At 41.9% G+C, this 25,658-nt stretch overlaps 1 protein-coding gene across 1 annotated transcript in view; it reads left to right on the top strand.

Moving 5' to 3' along the window:
- Positions 1-22,977, top strand: part of DSTYK (dual serine/threonine and tyrosine protein kinase) — a 55,963-nt gene extending 32,986 nt beyond the window's left edge. Inside the window, exons 4-13 of the mRNA XM_074977712.1 lie at positions 7,729-7,961; positions 8,602-8,685; positions 10,053-10,229; positions 10,608-10,737; positions 11,786-11,942; positions 12,673-12,805; positions 14,469-14,582; positions 15,101-15,215; positions 16,349-16,483; positions 18,503-22,977. Coding sequence (XP_074833813.1) covers positions 7,729-7,961; positions 8,602-8,685; positions 10,053-10,229; positions 10,608-10,737; positions 11,786-11,942; positions 12,673-12,805; positions 14,469-14,582; positions 15,101-15,215; positions 16,349-16,483; positions 18,503-18,690 — 1,466 coding nt within the window. The 3' untranslated portion in view covers positions 18,691-22,977. The remainder of the gene's footprint in view (positions 1-7,728; positions 7,962-8,601; positions 8,686-10,052; positions 10,230-10,607; positions 10,738-11,785; positions 11,943-12,672; positions 12,806-14,468; positions 14,583-15,100; positions 15,216-16,348; positions 16,484-18,502) is intronic.
- Positions 22,978-25,658: the final 2,681 nt, after the last annotated feature.

Below are 25,658 nucleotides of genomic sequence, written 5' to 3'. Positions count from 1 at the left end.
GCTGCACACTGCGTGGATGTCTTCAGAGAACTATCCACTATAACTCCAAGATCCCTTTCCTGATCTGTCGTAGCTAAATTTGACCCCATCATGTAGTACGTGTAATTTGGGTTATTTTTTCCAACATGCATTACCTTACACTTACCCACATTAAATTTCATTTGCCATTTTGCTGCCCAATCACTCAGTTTGCTGAGATCTTTTTGTAGTTCTTCACAATCCCTTTTGGTTTTGACTGTCCTGAACAACTTGGTGTCATCTGCAAACTTTGCCACCTCACTGCTTACCTCATTTTCTAGATCATTGATGAACAAGTTGAACAGGATCGGTCCCAGGACTGAGCCCTGGGGAACACCACTAGTTACCCTCCTTCATTGTGAAAATTTACCATTTATTCCAACCCTTTGTTTTCTGTCTTTTAACCAATTCCCGATCCATGAAAGGACCTTTCCTCCTATCCCATGACCACCTAATTTACATAAAAGCCTTTGGTGTGGGACCGTGTCAAAGGCTTTCTGGAAATCTAGGTATATTATGTCCACTGGGTGCCCCTTGTCCGCATGTTTATTAACCCCCTCAAAGAATTCTAATAGATTAGACAGACACGACTTCCCTCTGCAGAAACCATGCTGACTTTTGCCCAACAATTCGTGCTCTTCTATGTGCCTTGCAATTTTACTCTTTACTAGTGTTTCTACTAATTTGCCTGGTACTGATGTTAAACTTATCGGTCTATAATTGCCAGGATCTCCTCTAGAGCCTTTTTTAAATATTGGTGTTATATTGGCCGTCTTCCAGTCATTTGGTACCAAAGTGGATTTAAAGGATAGGTTACAAACCACTGTTAATAACTCCGCAATTTCACATTTGAGTTCTTTCAGAACCCTTGGGTGAATGCCGTCTGGTCCTGGAGACTTGTTACTATTCAGCTTATCAATTAATTCCAAAACCTCCTCTAATGTCACTTCAATCTGAGTGAGTTCCTCAGATTTGTCGCCTAAAAAGGCTGGCTCAGATTTAGGAACCTCTGTAACATCTTCAGCCGTGAAGACTGAAGCAAAGAAATCATTTAATCGCTCTGCAATGGCACTGTCTTCCTTGATCGCTCCTTTTATATCTTTATCATCCAAGGGCCCCACTGCTTTTTTAGCAGGCTTCCTGCTTCTAATGTATTTAAAAAACATTTTACTATTGTTTTTTGAATTTTTGGCTAGCTGTTCCTCAAACTCTTTTTTGGCTTTTCTTACTACATTATGACAGTTAATTTGGGAGTGTTTATGTTCCTTTCTATTTTCCTCACTAGGATTTGACTTCCACTTTTTAAAAGCTGCCCTTTTCTCTCTCACTGCCTTTTTAACATGGCTGTTTAGCCATGGTGGTTCTTTGTTAGGTCTCTTACTGTGTTTTTTTTATTTGGGGTATACATTTATGTTGGGCCTCTAGTATGGTGTCTTTAAACAGTTTCCATGCAGCTTCCAGGGATTTTAGTTTAATTACTCTACCTTTTAGTTTCTGTTTAACTAGCTTCCTCATTTTAGTGTAATTCCCCTTTTTGAAATTAAATGCCAGAGTGTTTGACCGCTGCGGTGTTCTTCCCAACACAGGAATATTAAAAGTTATTATATTGTGGTCACTATTTCCAAGCGGTCCAGTAACAGTTACCTCTTGGACCAGATCCTGCGTTCCAGTCAAGACTAGATCGAGAATCGACTCTCCCCTTGTGGGTTCCTGTACTAGCTGCTCCAAGAAGCAGTCATTTAAGGCATCAAGAAATTTAATCTCTGAATCCCGTCCTGAGGTGACATGCACCCAATCAATATGGGGATAATTGAAATCTCCTATTATTACTGTGTGTTTTATTTTGATAGCCTCTCTAATCTCCCTCATCATTTCAGCATCACTATCACTGTCCTGGTTAGGTGGTCGGTAATATATTCCTAATGCCATATTTATATTAGAGGAATGAATTGTTATCCATAATGATTCTATGGAACATTTTGATTCCTTTAGGATTTTTACTTCATTTGATTCTATATTATCCTTCACATATAGTACCACTCCGCCACCCGCACGACCTGTTCTGTCTTTCCGATATAATTTATATCTATTTTTTTTATTTTTCAACGTGCCAAAAACCTTGGGGAAAGAAAAAAATCTTCTCTTTTTTTTTTTTCAGCTGGACCAGAATAAAAAAATCCAAACAAACTTTTCAATTTGCAAGCAGTCCTTTAGTACCTTAAAGACGTGCACATTTATGAGCATTTGCCCTTTTCCAGATGTTTTTTTTTCCTGAAACATTGCTAGTTAGCCTCTGTGTGAGAGAGAGAGAGAGAGAGAGAAATGCAAAGACCAGGCAAACAGCTGGTCTTTGCATAACAGCTCTCTGAAAGAATAAAATTACTTCCTGCAACGTGCACATTGATATTGAAGTAGTAATGATAAAACTGCAGATTGAACCTCTCTAATCCACCACCCTTAGGACCTGATCAGTGCTGTATGAGAGAATTTGCTGGACCACAGAAGATCAGTATTCTCTAGCAGCACTACCAACACTTTCACTGCTTAGTGGGCTGTTAGGAGACATTTAGGGGTAAATTACAGCTAAAGAACAGCACAGAACATTGAGAGCCAGGACTGGTGGCTGGAAACAAACTTTATGGGGCCACAGGAAACTTGACCACACCCATAAAAAGTGGTCATTTGGCTAACTAAAGTCATGCAGGATTACAGATGTTTCTGGATGAAAGTGTTCCAGATTAGAGAGGTTCAACCTGTACAGTTATGTGTTGGGAGGTGAGTGTGAAAGATGCAAACTGTGTATGTGAGAGAGAGAGAGAGAAGTCCTGCCCATTTTATGTAGATCAGCACTTGCCAGTCTGAAGTCTGCTTATTAAGACAGAGCTGCAGCTGCCAGTAAGCATCTCACTTCTGAGAACTGTTGTATGTCTTTCCCCTCCATCCCCCTGTTCTGCACAGCAAGCAGGATGCTTGAAGGAGCAGCCTGGTCAGGGTGTCTAAGATAAAGAGCGTAGGAGCAGCGTGACAGTGGTGGGAGAATGTGGCACTTGAAGGACAGCTAGGGAGCTGGACAGCTTAGAGGGGATTTAAGTTGAGGACTGATAGTAAATCTCTTGAAAGAAGACTATACCCTGCCCTCCTCCCTTTCTTTCTTTTTCACAGGGGAAGTTTGTTCTCTTAAACAGCTTTATAGTATTGAACTTCCAAAAATAAAACATTGCCATACAGATCCCTGGCTATCCTACCATCTTTTGTTTCCTGCTCACCTCCAGGCAGACCCCTGGTGGTGTGTCAGAAAGCCGGAGTTATTGCCTAACAATGTTTGCTATGCTGAACACATAGAAGAATGCAATGGCATGTGGTATGGGTTTTAACCAGGCTGCAATTTTATTGATCGGATTACATTGAGCTTTCCCATCAAGGGAGAGTCCAGTGCGGTTATTTGTACCACTTTGATCCTTTGTCAGCTTTTGGAGCCCTTCCACTGCAGGGGGAACCAGTCATCGCAGTAAAACTTCTCAAGGTGGCTCCAGTGACCCATTATCATCATTCCCATTTGTGGAAGTTGAGGTGACCTTGGCAGCCAGACAGCACTGCCATAAAGAGCAGTTGCCCTGTAATAATGTGTCAGGCCTTGATTTGCATGTGACTCGTGATAGGGAAATTTAACATTAAGCATCATGTCTACATGGCTTCTGATCTCAAGCCTACACCAATGAGTTCCTGTGCTACTCATCTTCCAAAATATGCAAGAACTAAATAATTCTCACATAGGTTCCAACTGTGACCATCCAGGAGCAAGAGAATCTCAGCCCTTCCATTGCCCAAAATTCAATCCTTCTCTGTGAAGAAGGCAAAAGTGCCAATGAATCTCAACCAATCTGGCAGAATGGGGGAATTCCTTCCTCCCGCCCCAAATAGGTGATTAGCATAGCCCACAGAAGCCTCATAAGAAAGGGCTGGTTGTTGAGAACTAGTGAACCGAAAGTTGTCCTGAGCTCAGGGCTTCAAACATCATGCAATATCCTGCAAAACCTGTACCCACTCCAGAAGTTATGTGGAAAGGAAATCTACCAGGATTTGATCCATCCTGTCCTATTTGCCCTCTTCCTTCACGCCAACTACCAAGTTCGATCCTGTCTGATCTTAGGGCTCTTCTTTGGGAAGAGCCAGCAAAACTGCTGGTGTTCTTGCAAACTGAATGACATAGGTGGCCTTTAGTTTTGAAGCTGCGTGGCTTTCCAGTCCATTTTTTGAGGGAGGTGTACCTTCTGTGGGTAGCTTTTGAGCTCCAGGAAAGAGTATATATTAACTGTTGTGAAGGGTTAGACTATAACTTACTCTGGGCCACTAGATGAGTCCCATGATTAGCAGCAGACGGGTGCGTTGATGTGGCAGGTTCTGTAAAACTTTCTCTTGGTTATCAGGCCATGACTTATGATAACATTCCATTCTTTGGGAAGGCATCTTGAGATGTGAAGGGCTTTGAAGTGACATGAAGGGATTTTTTGCTTGAAAGGGAACTGAAAAATAGCTATAGGCTATAAGATTGGAGGAAATGGTTTGCTTTTCTTTACCTTGTAAATCTCGGGACTTGTACTTCTTCAATTTTAAAACTGGAAAACAAATGCATGCAGTCCTCTAGGAGCGATGGAAGGTATAGAATAGAAGCACCTGCTATAAGGTGGACAATGAGCATGTGGAATACCACGTATCCCAGTTGTGTTTCTGGTGTAAAGTCACCATTGGGAGCAAGAAGGATTATTCTGTTTCTTAAAATATGTTTTAGTTTGTTTCAGTTACACAAGTGTGGCTATTATCACAATGGTTTGGTCTATACTGTGGTGTTTGGTTCAGCTCAGCTGGCTTGACTGAGAGTAGTTACGCTGTGAATTTAACACTTGAGTTACACAGTGTTTGTATTACTGTCCTGGAGTAACTGACTCTCCTGGACATTATTCTCCTTGAGCTCAGAACAAAACAAAAAAGTAGTCCTGGAGCACTTTAAAGACTAACAAAAGTGTTTAAAGTGTTCCATTGTGGCTTTTTTGTTTTGTTAAGATTTCAGACTAACACAGCTACCTCTCTGTTACTATTGAGCATCAGAAGCACTCAAGGTTCAATCCACATTTCTGATGGCCCAGTGAGCTACAGTTTGAAGCGACACTTAACTGGAGCTAGAGACTTGGTGAGCATGTGATTGGGTAATGAGCAGCATGTTGCACATAGAGCTTCACAAGTCCTTGGGCTAGGTTTGTACTGTGACCAAACTGCAATAAGGTATGACTGGAGCCTGGGGAGGTATACCTTAAACTAGCTTTAATCTAGGCAGTGCGACTAGCAATAGCAGCAAAGACATGAGTGCATAGGTTAGCAACACCAGTAATATCCAAAGTTCCAGGTAAGCCCACGCCAAAGCCTGTGTTGCTGTGTCTTTTTTTTTTTTAATGGTTGTGAGGGCAGCTAAAGCTAGTGTGAGTATGCCAACTTGAGTGCTAATCACTCCTTCAATTGCAGTGTGCCTTCTGTTTTGTAGAACTGGGCATTCAGGAGGCTGTAAAACCAGGCTATATTATAACATGACCAACGACACTTGAGAAATCATTTTGCCTTTCTCCTGTTGTGGCCTGGGATGCCATTTGGAAGCCACTTGATTAGTTTTAAAGAATCTAGAATCTTTGTCTGGATTTTTGTGTCAAATACAGGTCTCCAGCCTGACTTCTGAGCATTGCTGTAAAACTGGGGAAACTGGCTCTGGTGTATGCACAGTAGCAAGTTAGCCAGCTTGATAGCTATTGAAAAATACTTGGCATTTGTATGCCAGGCATCGAATAAAGCACAGATTACCTTTCTGTGATGTGAGAAATGTGAAGGAACTGATGTACAACAACAAGAGGTTTGTATGAAACCTTGCTGTTAATAGCAGAGCTGAGACTGGATCCCAGTTCTTACTGGGACATAGCTGCGACCTATGTTTCCTGTAATCTTTTCCATCCATGTATGGAATAAGTTTTTCTTTATGCACACTGAGGCAAATGTGAACGTGTGCCTCTAGAAGAATTAAAAAAAACCTACTTGTGGGCACTCTGCCAATCAGCTGGGCAGTATTTGAATGTCTTCTGAGTGGCCACACAAGGGCACAGCTTACAGGGATCACTGGCTGTAAAGTGTGTTTGAAATCAGAGTAGAACAGTCATGTCACCTTCTATCTCAAGAGATAGATGGAAGGTTTCTTGAGATGCACTTGCCGAAAGAATGGTCTGAAAGCAAGATTTAGTGTCTAATTGGGGACTAATTATAACCTTCTTGGGGTAGGAGGGAACCTTTTTGTTTTGTCTTTACCGTATCTGTTACAATGGAACCCTGTACTGTAACACAGTACTAATACTAAGCTATCCTTTAATCCGAAACAAAGGGCATGAGCACTGCAGTCGTGTGCGCTGTTCTCATAGGTTTAAGTTGGTTTGAAATTGCAGCAGAATAGGCAAACAATCAGAACGTACACTTGGAGTTGAGTCTGACTTTTTGCATTTAGAGGAACGTGTAACTTTTTTCAGTTAATTTAGTGTTTTGAGAACTAAGAAATTCTGTTGACAGATCTGGGTGGAGTGAAATGGTGGCTTTGGAAAGTCTGGAAATCACTGAGTTAGTTAAAAGGAAGCTAACTGCTTGAAATTCCCCCTTTTTCAATCATCCCCACCACCATCATTTGAATATGTTTCAGCAATTACCTTCTGTCTGCAAGCAAAGTTCTATCAGTAGAAATGCTTTGCTCGTATCTCTCTTTGTAGCTTGTAAACTATTTGCTAGCAGAATGGTAAGCAAAACATTTAGTCCAGTCAAGAGCAGGAATGTATAAAACCTTCCCAGTGGTTTCCTTTTACTGACAGGCAAACCAGAGACAAAGATGCAACTGACTTTGTTTAAAAGGAAAACTGCTGGGGGCCAAATGGTGAATGTGTTAGCCTTTCACCTCTGTCTTGGGACCTGGATCTAAATATGGCCCTAGTGGTACAAAGGAATGCATGCTTCTAGAACAAACTTGCACAGCTTCTGCTTGCTTGTAATGCAGTTTTGTTGTTGAACATTTTGACTTGCACATAGGGTGTAACTTCTGCTCCTTGTAGACCATTAAACAATCTGGTTTGAAGTAGTCTTCATCTAATATTAAGACTACAGAAATCATGATTATCCCAACCAAGTTATGGTTGCTTCAAAGCCCTTTCCTGACCAGTGAGGGGTGGCATATTTTTGTTTCTTTGTTAGTATAATTAGCACTATTTAAAAAAAAACAAAAAACAACACTACTACTTTTCTCCCTTCCTCACCAAAATAAAACTAAAGCTATCCTCAGTCTGTCACTTTTTTTTGCATCTTATTAAAATGCTCCCGTGGAAGTAGTGGCCGGGCTGCGGTCCACTTTGGTCTGTGAAAGCAACTGAAACATTGTTAGCAGCAATTTCACCAACAGCGTGAATGGGACATAAAGGGCAAAACTCAAGATAATTAGTGTGAGAAGTGGTAGATGGTGTGTTTGGGGGGCGGGGGGGGGGGAGGGTTAGAAGCTATGAAGGAAAGTGCTATAATAGGCCTGTGCTGTACCTGCTTTGCAAGACATGCACACTGCAGAAGTTTGTCATGTTTGACAGCTAATAGTACACTTGTGATACCTCTGTCCTGTCTGTACAAATCTTTCCTTCCTTTCTGCAGATATTATAATTCCTGAGAATGGAGAGCCTGTAAGTTCCAAAGACATTAAATGTTGCATTAAGCAAATCCAGGAACTGATTATTTCTCGCTTAAACCAAGCGGTTGCCAACAAATTGATAAGCTCTGTAGACTACTTGCGTGAAAGCTTTGTGGGGACACTGGAGAGATGCCTGAGGAGTCTGGAGAAATCTCAGGAAGTTTCAGTACATATCACGAGCAATTATCTCAAACAGGTATGGTAGCTCGAACAACCACTGCAGATTTTCTTAGTACTCGTACTACTACTACTATAAAGAATTTTGTTGGGCTGTCATAGCAAGACTTGATTTTTATCCTGATAGAATAAGAGAGAGACACTGAAAAAACAAGGAAGAGGTTTTTTTTCCCCCCAAGGCTATAACATACAAGTCCCATTAAAATCAGTGGAAGGAAGCAGAAAGGTTTGAAGAACTGATGGCGTGGTTGTGGGGAACCACAGGTTCTATTCTCAGCGTGTCTTGGCTTTACTGTGTAACATCTTTGCCAAGTCACTTAACCTCCCTCTTGGTTTGCCCAGTCTGTGTAAGGGTATGGTAAAGATTAAATGCATGAAGAGTAGCCTAGTCAGGTAGGCTGGGGTCTGTATGCAACCTTGGGTGTAGATCTGTGGCGTCTTGCCTGTTCTGAAGCAGTAGCCACTGCTATAGTGAACTAGCCACATTATTCTGAAAATATATTTATTGTTCAAGCCATCAAGTCATGCTCAGCTGGCCACTGCCAGAGGCAAGAGACTGGATTTGCAGGATCAGTTCTCTTTTCGTTCCAGGTGGCATTTTCATATTGATTCAGAATCAATCAAGTCATAACTGCTACTTTTTCCTTTCTTTGCTGCAGATACTAAATGCAGCCTATCACGTTGAAGTCACTTTTCACTCGGGCTCATCAGTAACCAGAATGCTGTGGGAACAGATCAAACAGGTATGATGAATGTTCTACGTTCCTTTCTGCTTAGACACTAAAACAGACTGGTTGCTATCACGCCCTGATTCTTTTGTACTAATACAATGATAGAATGTCTAGATTATAAACTCTCTGTAAAGAACTAACTCAACAGTTGATAGTTACAATCGTTCATGCACACAACTGTTGAATGAGTGTCCATGCAGGTGTGACTTCGTGCATGAGATTGGATTCTTTTAGGAGTGTGCTTGTACCCAGACTGTCGTCTTGTTCCTCATAGTTGCAGCCATTGGGCTGGGAGAGGAGGAGGGGCAGCATTCTTGTTCCCTGTTGCAGTGTATGTACAGGCGTTCCTAGCTCTCTGTGCAGCAAGCACATTTTTCCCTACAGGAGGGGGAAGAGTATTTAGTTTAGTCTGCTTCTAGGTTTTCTTTGCCAATTGGCTTTAGTTACTTAATCTTCGAGTAGTGAGAAGACTTCTTCTACCCAAGGAATCTGTCTTGTATAGCTGGACTGTACAAGGCAGACTCCAGTTCTCTGGGGTTCAAGATCTGCCAATCCAGCATCTGCTGTTTCTGTACATGATTGGCACTCTGAAGGCGTGTGGTGCGTTGGGGATCTGGCTGAGTTCAGGAGAGGATCTTTGTGAGGCAAACCAAAATGTCACTGGAGATGCAGGGCAGTCCAGCTGTTATCCACTCATTTGTCATACTCTGTCCATACCAGCCAGGGCAGTGCTGGTCTCCCTATAAGTGAACAACTGTCTCCAGAGCTAGATCTCGCTCACTAAACAAGCAGTCTTCGTCGTCTTTGCTGTCTCACTGTCATTTTTTTTTATGGAGGGGGAGAAGGAGTACCGTGGAGACTTCCACTCTCCAGAGGTTCCATCTCCATCTGTGATGGAAGGAGGCTTAACTATTTTCATTACTTCTGTGGATGAGCTAAATCAAAATCTTGCTAAAAGTGACAGATGCTGGTCATCCAGGAGCATGCAGAGTGTCATCTGGATGTCCTGCAGCCTTCCTCTACAGTGTAATTGGCTGTGCTCCTTGGTAAATGATGACTTGACTTACTGAATGGAGTCGGGTAGAGATGCAGCTGAGCTCTGTCTGCTGAGCGTCAGGAAGCAAGGCAGTGCTTGGGTGTGGATATGGCCCCAGTGAAACACTGCTTCTGAAAAGGAATTGGACTTGTGCTCATAGGTGCCTGTATGCCAAGGATAAAAGTTTCATGGCTCACACATTTTAAAGAACCATACTGGCTCTTCATTTTGAACCCAGTTTTGCCCTTGGATGAGCTCTTTAAGATTTCAAACTAAGTAGCGTTTGAAGCCACAGGGCAAGATTTGTCCCTTCTGTTGAATCCATTTAATTCTGTTGTTTTAGATAATTCAGCGGATTACATGGGTCAGCCCTCCTGCTATCACCATGGAGTGGAAGCGGAAAGTAGCTCAGGATGCTATCGAGAGCCTCAGTGCTTCCAAGCTGGCCAAGAGCATCTGCAGCCAGTTCCGTACCAGGCTAAACAGCTCTCACGAGGCTTTTGCCTCCTCTCTGCGACAGGTAAGTTTGGAGCTGTGAGCTGGCCAGTGCAAATGCAGAACATTGTGAGGAGAAATCTGGGGGTTTCTGTACAGTGCTGCTCCTGGAATTGTCAAAGGTGACCAAAGGCCGGGCAGTTTGGAGTTCAACAGAATGGTCAGCCCTTTGCTGTCACCTTCAATGTGGTATTGCCTCCTTAATGGGAGACACTCCAGCTTTTCATGCTTAAGTTTTATGAGCATGGCAGGCCACCTTGGAGCCCTCCCTGCTAAGAAGTGTGTGCCTTTAATGACATGACCCATCTTGAATACTCTAGTGTCTTACCTTTTTACTTTTTGCCTCTCTGTGAGGTGCATAGGAGGACGCTACAGGTACCATTTTTGCCTTCTGTCTTGGCAGCTAGAGGCCGGCCATTCAGGCAGGCTGGAGAAAACTGAAGACCTTTGGCTGAAGGTACGGAAAGACCATGCCCCTCGGCTAGCACGTCTCTCCCTGGAGAGTAGGTCGCTGCAGGATGTGTTGTTACATGGTGAGCACCTACGCCTGATTGTTATTTCTGGAGCCTCTTGGGAGGGCATCTTGGATTTAGTTCTATCCTGCTCTTGCAGGAGTTGGAGGAACAAGGGGGGCACCTCATCTAGCAGTAGATTATTTATAGCAAAACTGTGTTGGGTGGATCAATAATTCTATTCTGACTTTGCTTTTACTTGACGTGTGATGAGCTAGTTGTCGTATTGGGTGTGGCAGCTCGGCGTCTTGCAGGACCATGAAAGGGAAAAACTTAGTCCTTCTAGTGTAGTGCAATGCGGGAAAGCTGATAAGGAGCACTAGGATGGTTGGATAGCACAAAAATAAAAAGCTTTGTAAGCTCAGAACGGAGAGCTCTGTGGAGGGTGAGAGCTGTAAATTTTATTGGAGTTTTGCAAGACTAATTGTTCTAAATCTAAATAATTTGTGGGCCTATCAAGAACTTTTTAGGTCTGATTTTTAAGATGCACAGATTTGTTTTGAAGATTTATTCTTAAACCCTATGAGACACTACCTGAGATGATTCATGAGATTGGTAAGGGGATATGGAACCTTCCATCTGTTTGATCAAAAAGTTTGTCTGACAGTTACGTGACTTATGTTCTGATTGCTGGGGTACTGAGATGATGTTGGCTTATGGATAGATGCGTCTATCCCAAACCATCACTGCTGGTGTTTGTTTTGTCTCCTGTGTTCATGGTCTCAGATGAGACAAAGGATGGTCTGAAAATGAAGCTAGAACTCCCCTTTCCATCTTTTGGTACTTCGGTATGGGGAGGTGAATCACCCTTGCAGAAGAGTTCAGAGACAGCTTCTGCAGCCAGTTGTGACCTGTTCTGCATATAAATGTTGTGGTCTCTACCAGTGCAGCTCTAGACCTGAACTAATAATTTAAACTTCCTAATTTCAAGAAGAACCCACCTACCTCCCCCGAATGCGACTATGAAATACTAGTTCAGTTCATGGCATTGATTTAGTGAGATTTATTCTAGAGGGGGAGAACGTGGAAGCTTTACCTCTGATCTGACTGACACATTATACATTTGTAGGAAAACCAAAGCTAGGCCGTGAACTGGGCCGAGGGCAGTATGGAGTGGTGTACTTGTGTGACAGCTGGGGGGGCCATTTCCCATGTGCACTCAAATCGGTTGTCCCTCCAGATGAGAAGCACTGGAATGACCTTGCACTTGAGTTTCACTATATGAGGTGCGTATTGGTAAACTTTCCTCTAATCTGCAACTGCTAGCTGAGCCTGGTTTAATTTCAGTAGCTGTGAATGTTGGCTTCAGGCAGAGAGACTTTAGTTCCTTACCGCCCTAAATGACTTAGCCAGGGCTGAGGGATGCCGCTAACTGCTGCACAGATTTCGGCAAGCATGATGTAATTAATTCTGCTTGTAGACTAGATTAGACTGTGCAAAGATCACCTGCTGCTATTCCTCCTCTCTCCTCAGGGCTCAGTCTCTTGTATCTGCAATACTTCCACCCCTTGCTGCTTAATGCCACAAAAGTCCAAGTTAATATTGCATAGAGTTGCCCAGTTCTCACTGCCCTAGCTTTATATCCTTTCAGCTAGCATTGAGCACTCTTTCTTCCCAAACGTACTTTTCTACAGTTACTGAATAAAATGAGTCAGATGACCATGTAAGAAACATAACCAGCTTTGAACGTATACAACTGCAGTGCACACCTCCCGTTACAATGCACTGACTTTCTGATCTGTCCTTGGCTATACCTTGGTGGTGGTAGCGATGTGCAGCACTGTCAGTTATCCCTTTTTTTACCCTACTGTCCTTAAGAGCCTGCGTGTTGGATGATGTTGACTTAAAGGCCAGGCTTGATTTAAGATGGAAGGAAGGGAGCTAGGCGTAACTGTAGCCTATGGGGAATATAGTCACAATCACTACCTGTTGTTGTGTTGATTTTTGTTTCTCCAGGTCTTTACCAAAGCATGAGCGACTGGTAGATCTCCATGGGTCGGTCATAGATTATGGCTATGGTGGAGGTTCCAGCATTGCTGTCCTATTGATAATGGAACGGTTGCACAGAGATCTCTATACAGGACTAAGGGTGAGAAGGAGAACAAGTGGTGCTTCTAGTCTTAACTCAAATTGACATAGAAGAAAGCTGCCTGTCTGTTTAGCTCTTTCTGGTGTCCTTTTTTCCCCCTGAATGTATTTAGAATTGAATTGAGTCAGAGAATGTGTGTGTTAGCAAACAGTGGATGGCATGTCATGCATCGGTCTGCAATCTCAGCAGCACTCCGAGTGCTTAGAATGGCAACTTACTGAACTGTGACTATTGCAAATTTTGTGATTGGTGGTAAAATTAAGGTTTAGAACTGGCCTGTATTTCAGTCCTGAAGCTAAATGGTAAAGTAGACAGTCTATCCTTGAGTTGCAACCCTCAGCAAAATAACAGCCATGAAAATACATACTATGGAACTCAGGTGTATGTAGGCCCAGTTTTAATTATGGAAACTCCTAAAACATTGTAGCTTCCATTCTGGTTTGCATGAAGGTCCTCTTATGCTGCTGGAGTGGTGCAAAGGGACTTTAGTGTAGCTGAGAATTCAGACCTGACCAGTGCCACTGTTAGGTCAGCACAGCTGTTGTACTGTCTTAAGCAGGCAACCTGTGCGCCAGTGTGTCTGATGGTGGAAGTCACCTAAAATAGAAGTCAGTAGCTGAAGGCTCAAATGCTAAATGGAATCAGTACTTGTTTGGGTGACTTTCCAGCTTGCCATTTGCAGCTATGTTCTGCAACATCTCAGACTTAAAAATCCCTCTGAGTTGAGAGCTTTTGAAAAATCTTTTGCTGCCAGCCTGAACTACATTTGCTGTCTAGCAGAAGAATGATACTAGACATTGTAAACCAGAAAATGAAGAAGACTTCTTTGCTTGAGAAACTCAACTGAACAATTGCTTCTACCAATGCTTGTGAACAGAACAAAGCAGGTTGCTGTGCCCTGTGCCATTATAGCAGTGAAATGGACCCAAGTTAGTTTGGTTTAGGTACATGAAAGCATAGAGTACAGAAATAAAAAAAAAAAACAACTAGACTGTGTACTGTAGAAGTGAAAAGAAACATGACTTCTTGGGGTAGTGGTCTAAAACCAAGATTTTCCTGAAGGAGAAATTTTCAGGATGGAATACAATAGCATTATTATAATTACATAATGCTTTTAATGTGGCTGAGACTGCTGTAGGATGTTTGATCTGGCCTGGGTTAGTAAACGTGGCATAAGAGATGCTGCATTGCTTGATCTTCAGCAGCTGACATTGGGAAAGTCTCTGTTAGCCCTCTTTTCATAAGTCATGTGGCCTCTTTTTTTTGCTGTTGACCAATCCATCCCTTTCATCTTGCTGCCTGCAGTCCTGGCTGCCCCTATTAAGCAGTCATGCTAACTTAGCAACCACTTCAGGAGTAAATAGTGGGATCATGAGAGCATGTTTTGTTACTGATCAAAAGAATTTAACAGACTAGGGTAAGCAGATACAGTGTTCAGAACCTAATGACACTAAAGTACCAGGGGGTTGTTAACAAAAAGGGCCCCTGCCAAGTCCATTTCATTGCCTGATATTTACCCAGGGTGCTGGCAGGAGAGCCTGGCATTGTTAGAAGGTTCGCTTAGAAGCTAGTTTGTAAGATTTCTTTGCCCTTCCCCATAAATACTCAGTAACTTCATGTTTTATAGGGTTAGTAGATCATTCTGTGTGTGCTGCTTCCTCAGGCTGGGCTCATATTGGAGACACGATTGCAGATTGCCTTGGATGTAGTTGAAGGGATCCGGTTTCTTCACAGTCAGGGGCTTGTTCATCGGGACATCAAACTTAAAAATGTATTGGTAAGGGAAATCTTTTTTATATTTTGCTTTCTTTTGGTTAATCTCTCTATTAACCTTTTTCTCTCTGCTGCCAAAGAGGGGAATCATAAATTGTAAATGAAGTAATGGTCTTGTTTGCTCAGACATTTCTGTAAAAAGGCTAATGAACAAAATATTCTGTTAGAACTTTGCATGAACTCTTAAAACACTTAATACTAATATTAGAGTTACAATGTTCCTGTGAGCTCTAAAAGCATGATGCAGTATTTTGCAAATGGGATAATCATGAAGTGACTTGTGGGAAGGTAGATTGTCACAGCAGGGACAAGATTTAGGAATTAATGGTTCACAAAGAAGTATTTTTACCATTCAAGTGCCTGATAGCAGTCAGTAATTCAGAGTAAGATTCATAGATGACATTCCCAATAATTCAAACAGGCACTTATTTTGTAAAGTTGCTTTTAATAATAATAATAAAAAGCCAACAAGAGGAGTGAAAGCATGATTAACCATCACCTGATGTATGGATGTCTCTACAGCTTGACAAAAAGAATCGAGCCAAAATCACAGACCTGGGATTCTGCAAGCCTGAGGCCATGATGTCTGGCAGTATTGTTGGGACACCCATCCATATGGCTCCTGAGCTCTTTACAGGTAAGGTGATGAATGGAATCTCCTGTTGACCATCTGCTGCTTGAGTACCAAAGATCCAAATCATTGTACTGTGCCTTTTAACTCTGGGAGTGAGGGGTGGGGGGAAATAGTCAAGACTGTGCTGGACTTCAATTTGCTGTGGTGTGTGTTAAATTTCGCCTTCCTGTATTCAGTCAAAGTGATGCAGCCTCTCCACTTGCCCTCCCCCTCTCTTATGAGAAGAGAGGTTATTGTGGGATTCATTGACCAAGGGAAGTCAGTAACGCAGTAATACACTGGAAGGGCTATTGGAGGTATTTAATCTCTCTGGGGCAAACCATTTAATAAGATTAGCAATATTTCAGATTGTAAAAGGGTTTTATAACAAGGTTGGGGAAATTCAGAGATTGGGATGACCTCTAAGTTTATTTCCCATCCTAAAGATGAAGTGAGGGTCTTGACTCAAAATTTGACTCTCAGCATTATAGTTGTAAGCTCAGTGGCTTGAGCACTGGCCTGCTAAACCCAGGGTTGTGAGTTCAATCCTTGAGGGGGCCATTTAGGGATCTGGGGTAAACAGATTTAATAATTAAATTAAAAAAAAAAAGGGATGGTGCTTGGTCCTGCCAAGAGGGTAGGGGACTGGACTCAATGACCTGCCAAGGTCCCTTCCAGTTCTATGAGCTGTGTAATAATGGATTTTCCCCCCCTCTAAAATAGATCCTAGGGCTTCAGTCAGGATCAGATGGCCATTTGTGTTAAGTGCTCCAGAAACAGGTCACCGGGAGCATCTTTTAGAATTGGACTGATCACAGCAAATCTGTGTTTGTGTATATTTCAAAGGGTTACCTGCAGATACTCCTGGTTTTAATGTGTTCATAGTGAACATACTGGGCCTGATCTTGTAACACTTTTTATGCATCTGTGTACCTCTGTGAACTGTAAATAGTATTATGGGTTTTAATAGGACTGATCAGTGTGTCAGGACTGGAGGCCTTAAATTGTTTCTCATGCTGTTAGTGATACAGTAACACTCATCAAGCTGTGAGATGAGCACTCAGATTGGTTTTGTACCTTTTATTTTATACTGGTGGTTAAACCCTGGAGATGTTCATTTGTCCTGTTGATTGAATCTGTTTGGTTGTTGGCCACAGGGAAATATGATAACTCAGTGGATGTTTATGCATTTGGTATCCTCTTCTGGTACATCTGTTCAGGACATGTGAAGTTACCAGAGGCTTTTGAGAGATGTGCAAGCAAAGACCACCTTTGGAACAATGTTAGAAGAGGTATGTATTATTTATGCTGCATTATTGTTAGGTATCTAATATTGTGTGAAATCTCTCTTGCAAAACTAATTCCCTTTTTTGTGGCTTCGTATTTCCTTAAGTAGGAAGTATATTTCCAGTCCCAGTCTACCTATAGATTTAGTGGCTTTGAGTGAAAAGTGCCCTGCAGACTTTCCTGCTCCAAGAGTGTTATGGATAGGTGAATGGCATCTGACACTTTTTCTTCTCCAAAGACTTGCTGAAATCTGAGCAAACTTCCGTGGGTCATGTGGAAGGTGTGTCGCTTAAGGTCTAAAGGAAATCTCTAGCTACTGACCAGATTGAAAAATAGCTTCCAATAAGATACAACCTGTCCCTGCTGATCACTGAAGTGCTGCTAGCACAACATTTTCAATGGCATTTCTTGCCTCAAAAGGATTGTGTTAAGTTTAGAAGGTAAAGTAATGTCCCAGAAACAGTCAGCCATGGCGTTATGCTTGAAGGAATATTTAATTCCTTGCTATTTCCAGAAGCCTGAAGAATCTTCTTCACTCTCAAATGTTTTGACTAGATGCTAAAACTACCAACTGCAGGGGATGGTTAGTCAGTGGAAGTTTAGAAATCTTTTATAATGGAAGGCTATCTGTTAAGGTTTTTCCTTCTGAGCAACGAACTTCTGCTTCCCAAATTACAAAGCAGTTTCATCGTGCAATTGAGATACTTCATCAGCACATACTTTTTAGTATAGGAAACAGTCAGTGCATTGGGTTTTTTCTTTTCCCTTTATGAGGGAGACTACACCAAATGAATGAGCCATGCTTTACTTCAGAAGGAAGTGTGGTGCACATCGATTCTCGTGCTCCAGAACTGATTTCGGCAGCTGTGGGCGAGCTGCTAGATTTTTGGTTTTTTTGTTTTTCGTCCCTGCCCACTTGGCTTGGAGCCTCCTGCCATTAGCAGCTTTGAGATTTAACAGTGTGGATTTGTGTAGTTCCTAAAACCCTGTCTGAAGGGCTTAGGAAACTGCTTTGGGCACTCTTGGCCCATTTAGTCCATCTAAATTAATACAGAAGTATTACTGTGACCCTGGCATTGCCTGTTCAGTAAGTTGTGAGGTTTGGTTTACAGGGATCTCGGGTTGCTCAGTGATATATAGCAAACACACCCTTAAAATCCTTCTAACCTTAAATAAATGATACAGAGAAGGACAAACAGCTGAAGCATTTTGCAATGCCAAGTATTAAATAGGGCTGTCAGTTTCTCTTTCACTGGAGGGAGTTTTAGAAGGCCAGTCCCTGTTTGACAACTTCTTAGATGGTAGGTCACTGCTCTTTGGCAGAGAGGAGAACTTAGTTGAGATGAGTTGAGGGGTGGTGTGGTATTTCAGTCCTTTTTCATCACAGGTGCTATTTGGGATGTTGCTGGAGCCAGCAGAGGTGATTAGTCCTTCTAGGTCCCTCTCTTAGACTGGCATCTTTCAGGATGAGGATGATGATAATGACCAAGAACCCAAGAGATCGGGGAGGGGGCAGGAGCCATGATGGTGAACCTTGTGTCCATAGCTAGTTTCTCTCCCCAAAGTCTCCCTTTAAGGAGCCCAAAAGGAAGCTGTTTGTGTGCGGTTAGCTACGTCCTGTTATGTAGTCGGCCAATTAGACCTAGTTTCTAAAATGCCAGTTTTTGATTGTGATTTTGTTCTATGTGTGTGTTTTTTTTGTTAACCAGGCACACTGTCCTAGGATTTATATCAGTAGGGCTTTTTGTTTGGACTATGCTATACCAACAAAGGCTGATGGGAAAGGTTATTGTGACATCTTTAGGCTCACTCTTCACAGGTATGATCATAATTAGGATTAGTTTCTAGGTGCAATTGTCACAACTATACCTACCTTACTAGGAGTGTCTTGAGCATTGCTAACACTTATTCTTCGTTGGCTACTATAATTGGAGCCCCAGTGACTACCATTAAAGCCTCTCTTTTGCCTCTTCAATCAAGATTTTCTCTGTTACCAACCACCATTCTTTCATTCCATTTTCCAGGGGTACGCCCAGAGCGCCTCCCTGTATTTGATGAAGAGTGCTGGCAGCTGATGGAAGCTTGCTGGGATGGAGACCCTTCTCAGCGTCCCCTTCTGGGCATTGTCCAGCCCATGTTGCAGGGAATCATGGACAGACTCTGCAAGTCAAGCTCTGAAGAGTCCAACAAAGGGTTAGATGATTCTACCTGAAGGAAGCATGAAAAATCTTCTTTTATTATGGGGGAGCTCTGACCCTGTACTTGCAGATGTCTTCTCTGAAGAAGTAGCTCTTTCTGGGTAACAGAAAAGTATTGCACTGGAGCAAACAAAAGATGTCTCACCTTTTGAGAGCATTATGGACATTCTATCTTGTGCAGCAAGAAGAAGAATTCCTCTCCAGTGCACAAGTTCCCCAGACCCCATTCTCATAACAAAGATGAGTGAATAAATAAGATGGAGAATCCAGGCCTCTTGGACTGAAGGGGATCTCTGCTAACCCCATCCAAGCTGAGCGAAGGAAAGGCATCTTGCACGTCCTGTAGCATTTGAGTTGGTAGGGATTTATCGCTGCATTTCTCACTCAGTGCAAACAGTTGAAACAAAATCTCTATGTTCCATTTGCTGCTGTCTCTGGTTGACCTTTAGTGTATCCACCGGCCTTAACTGAGCTTGGATGGTCTAGGGAGGACAAATGACAGTAGCTACCTGGGGGAGGTGCTCTTCGGCTGCAAGGGGTGGGGAGAATTGACTGTTGCTGTGCATTAACTTCTTACAACACTCAGTATGTTTACATTGACAGGATCAAAGCATCCACACATTAGGTAAAGGGGAATTTCTGCATTCCATTGCAATGGAAATACCCTGAAATCATAAGCTATCTGACTTTTCCCCCACCCCCCCCCGACTTTTACTCTTAACCTGAAAGACCACTCTTTGTAAACAAGCTATTTCTTCAGGTAACTCTGCTTAATAGTGATTGTTGGGTGTCTAGACTAACATGGCTTTTCTTTTACAGTCTTTTTTGGTAAGATGGGTTCTTCAAATAAATGGTTCAGAAATTGCACATAGTATTATATAAACACAGAACAGCATTCGCAACTATCGACTGATGTCCAAACCCACTGAAAAATTAGCAGTTTGTGTTTTTAACTAAAATACTGTCCTTGTTTTGAACTAATTGTAAAGGCAATGATGGTTTTAAATTCTGCTGTAGACATTTTAAGTAAGATTTCATCAGCTTTTTAAAGTCATTTGCTAGCTGAAAGAGTACCCAAGGGCAAACAGGCTTGCCTTTCTTCAGTGAGGGCTGGGGAGGTTGGAATGGTTGCTGTGTCTGCATTTGATCTCTTGGCTTCCTTGGTCTCTGGGGCTTGTTTGCATTAAAAATTAGGAGTCAGTTGTGAGGTGGGGCAGGGGATGTAGAGCAGGACCACCTTGATACTCCTTCCATGAGGGGCTCCTTCTGAAAACACACCCTTACCACAGTGATTTCTTCTGCATTTACTTGAGTAAGGTTGATAATCTGAAGCCCTCATGGAAGGGAGAATGGGGAACTGAAATGGAGATCACCTTTTGCATATGTGAGGAAACAGATAACTTGTTTGTTGTCCCTAGATACACCAGTGTCCTCCCACCCCAGAAGATGGGGTAGGCAGCAGCTTTCTTTTAACAAGAAATCTAGCATGCTGTGCAAAACCGTAAAGGCATGTGAAAATTTTTACACTTTGCTGCTGGAATTTAATGGATGGTACGAAATACAATTATAATTGCTCACTTTTGTCTCTTAAACAGCTCAAACTAAGAGGGATAAATAACCCTGCAGTGTTACGCAACAGTCTGGTTTAATCCATCTTCATGCAATAAGACTGATTTTCTTTTTCTTTTTCTTTTTTTTTTTTTTTTTTAGAGAGACTGCTTTTTGCTTAACTACAGATAATGACATTAAAACTGTAGTCAAAGTGTCATAGACAAATTGCAGCCTCTTTGCTAACTTGAATGGAAATGGACAGCAGCTATAAAACACATGCACCGAAAAACCAATTCCTTTTCAATGCAGGATTATTGCTAGGAACTTCACTGCCTTGGTGTTTTTCTATGGCACCAATGACTTTAACAGTATTAATCAGTTTTATATCTGTTTACCTTGCCCTGTGATGGCTAGTAACTGCATTGAAAACTCGAAGAATCCTAGGTCAGTATTTTGCAGCTATAAACATAGTTTGTGTAGCACAACTAAATAAATAAAATTGAAATCTATCTATATGCAATTCCAGAAATGTCTTGTATAGCTTTTTCCTTGTGGCACTTTCCTTTTTATCCTGTGCCTTTTTAAACACTGGTGTTCGGTGTGTTTTTTTTTTTTTTTTTTTTAACATTCCCTTGGGATTGTTTTATGTATTCACAACACATTGACCTGCACAAGTTTTCCCACACTTAATACACCACCACTTTCCTATAAATTTTTTTCCCTCTACTTCTGAGCACTTGATGTTTTGCATAGCAGACTTCACTTGTTTTCTTTTTGCTTCAAAAGTAACTCTTCATTAATTCAAAGTAAAAACAGATGCATAAATTATGATCCCATTAAAAGGCTCAAATAGCTAATGATGTAACCAAAGGCAGTTTGTAGTGTTTAGTTTTTTTTTTTTTTTTGTTTTTTTTTAAGCAGACTGAAAGGCAATAAGAAACATGAAATATTCCTTAATGTTGTGCAATTGACAGCTAATTTTGTGTGGGCTCTTTATTTCTATTGTGTGAAGCAGCCTTTGTGGCTTGTGTGGGTGAATTGATGTACTGTAAAATACTAGATCACTAGACTGTGTAAATATATCCGTGCTCTTAGGCATATAGAAATAGCTCCATGTTATTTAATGGGAATTCCAGTGGCTTCAGTTTGTACGTGGCACAAAGCAGTGGTAAGTGCTAGTACAGCAGTGGCATAGTTTGCTTATGTTTAAAGAAGGCTTTTTTAAAAGACAAGTGAAATGTTCAGAAGCCTCAGGCTGACATAATATGCAGTGCAAAGTGATACAAACCAATGGGAGTCTCTGCCCTCCAGATCCACTTTACCTACCAGGCTTTCATTGCAAGCATCTCTAAAGTTACATAGGTGTGGGTTAGACTGAAAGGATTTTACTAAGCTGCATTGTGAGATTTACATGCTGCCGCTAACATGGTGGCTATATCAGGTGCTTCAGTGTTATTTAGTTGGTGTGTTGGAAACATGTAAAAATAGGATAAAACTAGTTTACTGGAAAAATATGGTTGCAAGGTGGAGACTTAAACTTGGAAGCTGCTAGGCCTTACTGTGCAAAGATAAGAGTCCCCCTTCCATGACTGACTGACCAACACAGGAACGTCTCAGCTATTGCCCTGTCCAGGATAAAAATGGTTCAGTTGTTTCATACACTACATGTTGTTGTGGAATAAGATGGAAGAAGTGCTTCCTTAAGGCAGCGGATCATAAGTGATCCTTGAGGACTCCAGTCCCCGTGTTCTGATGTTGTGCCACTGTTGCTCGCTATGTAGCTGTCAAATGTATCTGGGCCTGTAGGACATGTCTTTGGCTGGGCAATTGCTTATTGTTGGGTGGGGGAATCCAAACTTTTATCTAAACCTACTGGAGAAGGTTACAAACTACATTAAGCAAACTCTACAGCTTTTTCCTTTCTAACTGAAAAGCAAGCTGCTCCAGTTTAGCTTTTCACACTTCTTTTGAACAGTGATGGTAGCCTCTTTCCCTGCACACTTTCTTTTTGGTGGGGTAGAGGATATTTACAATGATATTGGTTTACACATGGTGGCACGGTCTTTGCATCCCTTGCTGAAGGAATAGCTATTTCCTGCTGCTCTTATTTCCTTTATGTTCATATTGCGTTCTCTGGACCTGTGGGTCCTACTTGAAGATTTAAAAGTGACTTGACTTTTTTAAAATACTTTAGTATTAAAAGGTTTTCCTCTCCAGGAGATAACAGGAGCACATCTACATTTAAAAACTCCCTCAGGGGCTGAAGTAGCACTAATGTTAAAAGATTTTTATTTTTACTTCGTAACCTTCATTTTGGGAGCCTATTGAACTTCAGCTGATGGAAGTTGAGTGATGAAAACTGTTAAATTTTGGGGTTAGGAGGAAGAATTGAGAACTGTACAGCTCCATTGTAATGCCTTTAGATTTTTGTATTGCTTTTTTATTTTAAAGGACTGATGTATGTTACATTGTTAAAGGAAAAATTAACAAACTTAACCAAGTGTGTAGGAGAAAAAGTGCAATAACCTGGAAATTGAGGTCAAGAACAAATGAAAATTTCCCCGTGTATTATTTTCTGTAATACTAATTTCCTTTCTCTACCAGGTTCATTATATGTATTTTTAAGAGACGCGACTGTTGGTTAAGAAGGCTTCATTTGGTGCCATTATCAACTGTCTGTTTTATAGATACACATCTAACTGTTAGAATGCACAGAACACACTGTGCTGAATAATAAAGGTTACATTAATGTTTTATGTTTTTGCATTATGTCTAGCTTTTTTCTCTTCTCCTCTGACTGTCTTCAGATTAAGTCCATAATCCATATGTATCCAGGGGCATTTGCTGAACATTTGTAAAGTGATATAAAGCTAGACTTGGGACTGACACTGGTCTGCCTCATATACCACTGCATGTGAGTAATTACAGTGATGTCAGTTGAGTTGGACCTTGTATAAACCTCGTATGAAATGACTCTTACTCCATGGAGATGACTTTGGAATGGATAAGTGGAGTTTAGCCTCTGAACTGATGCTTTCTGCACAGCCCTGTTTTGGCAAGACTCCCCTTTTGCAAAATATGGTCTATCTTTCCTCCTCTGTAAGCTTTCTAAATTAAATATTACTATTGTGCTATAGCTCTTACTGAACAAAGTAAACAGAAGAAGCTTGTCCCCATTCAGTAGCTCTGAGGGTTGACTTCTGGTTATTTAGCTAAAAATTCCTGTGCTAAACCTGTGATATACAGCTCATAACATGGAATTGCAGAGAAGCACTGTTTCCTCATCTAATATCTGCCTTGCATGAATTCGGTGTCTAAGCAAAACGGAATGGCTTAGTAACAGGCAATAAATGAGGCTTTTGTCCTACAGGTAAGTTAGTAAAACACTCTTCCAGCCTGTGAATGACACTAGCACCGTGGTCTCCTTTTAATTCCTTTTTTAAAATAGATGTGTTTTGTGGGTGGCATAGCACTCATCCTTTGATTGCATCTTGCCCCTTGGTTTCACTGTATTGTCAAAATTTTTAACTTGTCCTTCAGAAAAGGCACTCCAAATATTTTTAACAACTGGTCTCTCCTGTGCTGCTTTGAGCAGAGGATCGGACTTCTGGGATGCATTTACAGGAGGAACTAACTTTGAAGTAGCCTGCACAGTGTTTACGTGCGTTTTCCCTTACTTTGAAGTTCAACTTTGAGGTAGGGTGGGTGTAGGTGCTCAACTTCCAAGTCTGTTACTTTGAAGCTATTTTTGTAGTGTAGACGTGGCCCCTGAGAGCCCAATTCTCCACTGCAACCTCCCAAAGCAACTGATGGGAAGAGTGATCTGTGAGCCATTTTACCATATGAATGGAATCAGAGGTAGCAGTGTTAATATGTATGGAAGGGAGGGAGAGCTCAGTGCTTTGAGCATTAGCTTGCTAAACCCATGGCTGAGAGTTCAGTGCTTGAGCAGTCCTTTAGGGATCTGGAGCAAATAGTTGGCTTTTTTTTTTTAAAAAAAAAAAAAAAAAAAAAAAAAAAAATCAGTCAGGGAAGGTGATAGGTTCTTCTGTAAGGGCAGCCGACTGGATTCTATGACCTCTTAAGGTCCCTTCCAGTTCTATGGGATAGGTATGTCCGTAAGTGCTTTTTTTCACAAAACAAAAAAAGCAGTCCTGTAGCACCTTTAAAGACTAACAGTATTTATTTATTAGATGAGCTTTCATGGGATAAACACTTGTTCAGTGCTGGAGAATACTGATAGTTTGGTGTTTTGTTTTTTTTTCCCCTTCTCTGATGCATCCCACCCTTCCTTCCTCCCTATGTAGCTGGTTGCTTGGTTTTTTTTTTGCCCTTGGACTGGCTGAAAAAGAGTTGCCAGCTTTTGGGGCCAGTAGCCAAAGGGATAGCTCAGTAGTTAGAACATTGGCCTCCTCCTAAACCCAGGGTCGTGAGTTCAATCCTTGAGGAGGCCATTTAGGGACTGGGGCAAATAGATGTCAGGGATGGTGCTTGGCCTTGCTAAGGGGGCAGGGCACTGGACTAGATGACCTCCCAGGGTCACTTCCAGCTCTAAGAGGTGTGTGTAAAAGTCTGAGCAGGGGAGAGACATGCAATGACTGCTGTATAGTAGCATGATACTGGCTGACAGCTTGTGCTTCTATTCTCTGGGACATCTAGACTGTGTGTCTGCACAGCCCCCTCCCTTCTGGAAGGGGCATGGTGATGAGCAAAGGGTCAAATGAGGCATAGATTTTACTGTCTTGTGCCTTATTTGCATAGTCACTGAAACTTTGCTTCTGAAAGAGCCCCTACCAGAAGCTACAGAGCAGTTTTGAGGAATAAGGGGGCTTTCAGAAGTGGTGGACTTGCCAGACACCCACTACATCTGCAAGAGATGCAGCAAGGACTGTCACTCTCGTGTGGGTCTTTATAGTCACAACAGACGCTGTAAATGAATTCCTCAATTGAAACTTTAAAGGGCGTGATCCATAGTCTATGCAGACTGAAGGATGCTTACTACTATTACTACTACTACTACTACTGGTTCCTTCTGGAAGGGCCCCATCTTATATGGCTCTGTAGCTACCAGGTCGGGCTCTTTCACAAATCTCATAGGACTATGCAAATGTGGATCAGATATTTAAATCCACACCTCATTTGAATATTCCCCTTTGCTCACTACCATGCCCCTGCCAGATGCTGCATAGACATGGCCTTGCATCTATGCTACAGTGATCTTCCATAAGTTCTTCCAGAAGATCGCTTCTGAAAAAACTTCTCATGAGTGTTCCCACCCGCAAGAATGCTGTGTCTACAAGAGCCCCTTCCTTTGGTAAGGGGCTTGTTAATGAGTGAGTTTGAAAGATGCTAATGAGGCACTGCCATGAATATGAAGTATCTCATTCTAATTGCTGTGGCTGCCATTATGCTAAAGTGTGCCTTGCAAATA

This window comes from Carettochelys insculpta, chromosome 26 (assembly GCF_033958435.1).
Source record: "Carettochelys insculpta isolate YL-2023 chromosome 26, ASM3395843v1, whole genome shotgun sequence".
NCBI lineage: Eukaryota > Metazoa > Chordata > Testudines > Carettochelyidae > Carettochelys > Carettochelys insculpta.
The sequence above is the reverse complement of the archived record's forward strand: the minus strand, read 5'-3'. Positions and strand labels throughout refer to the sequence as shown.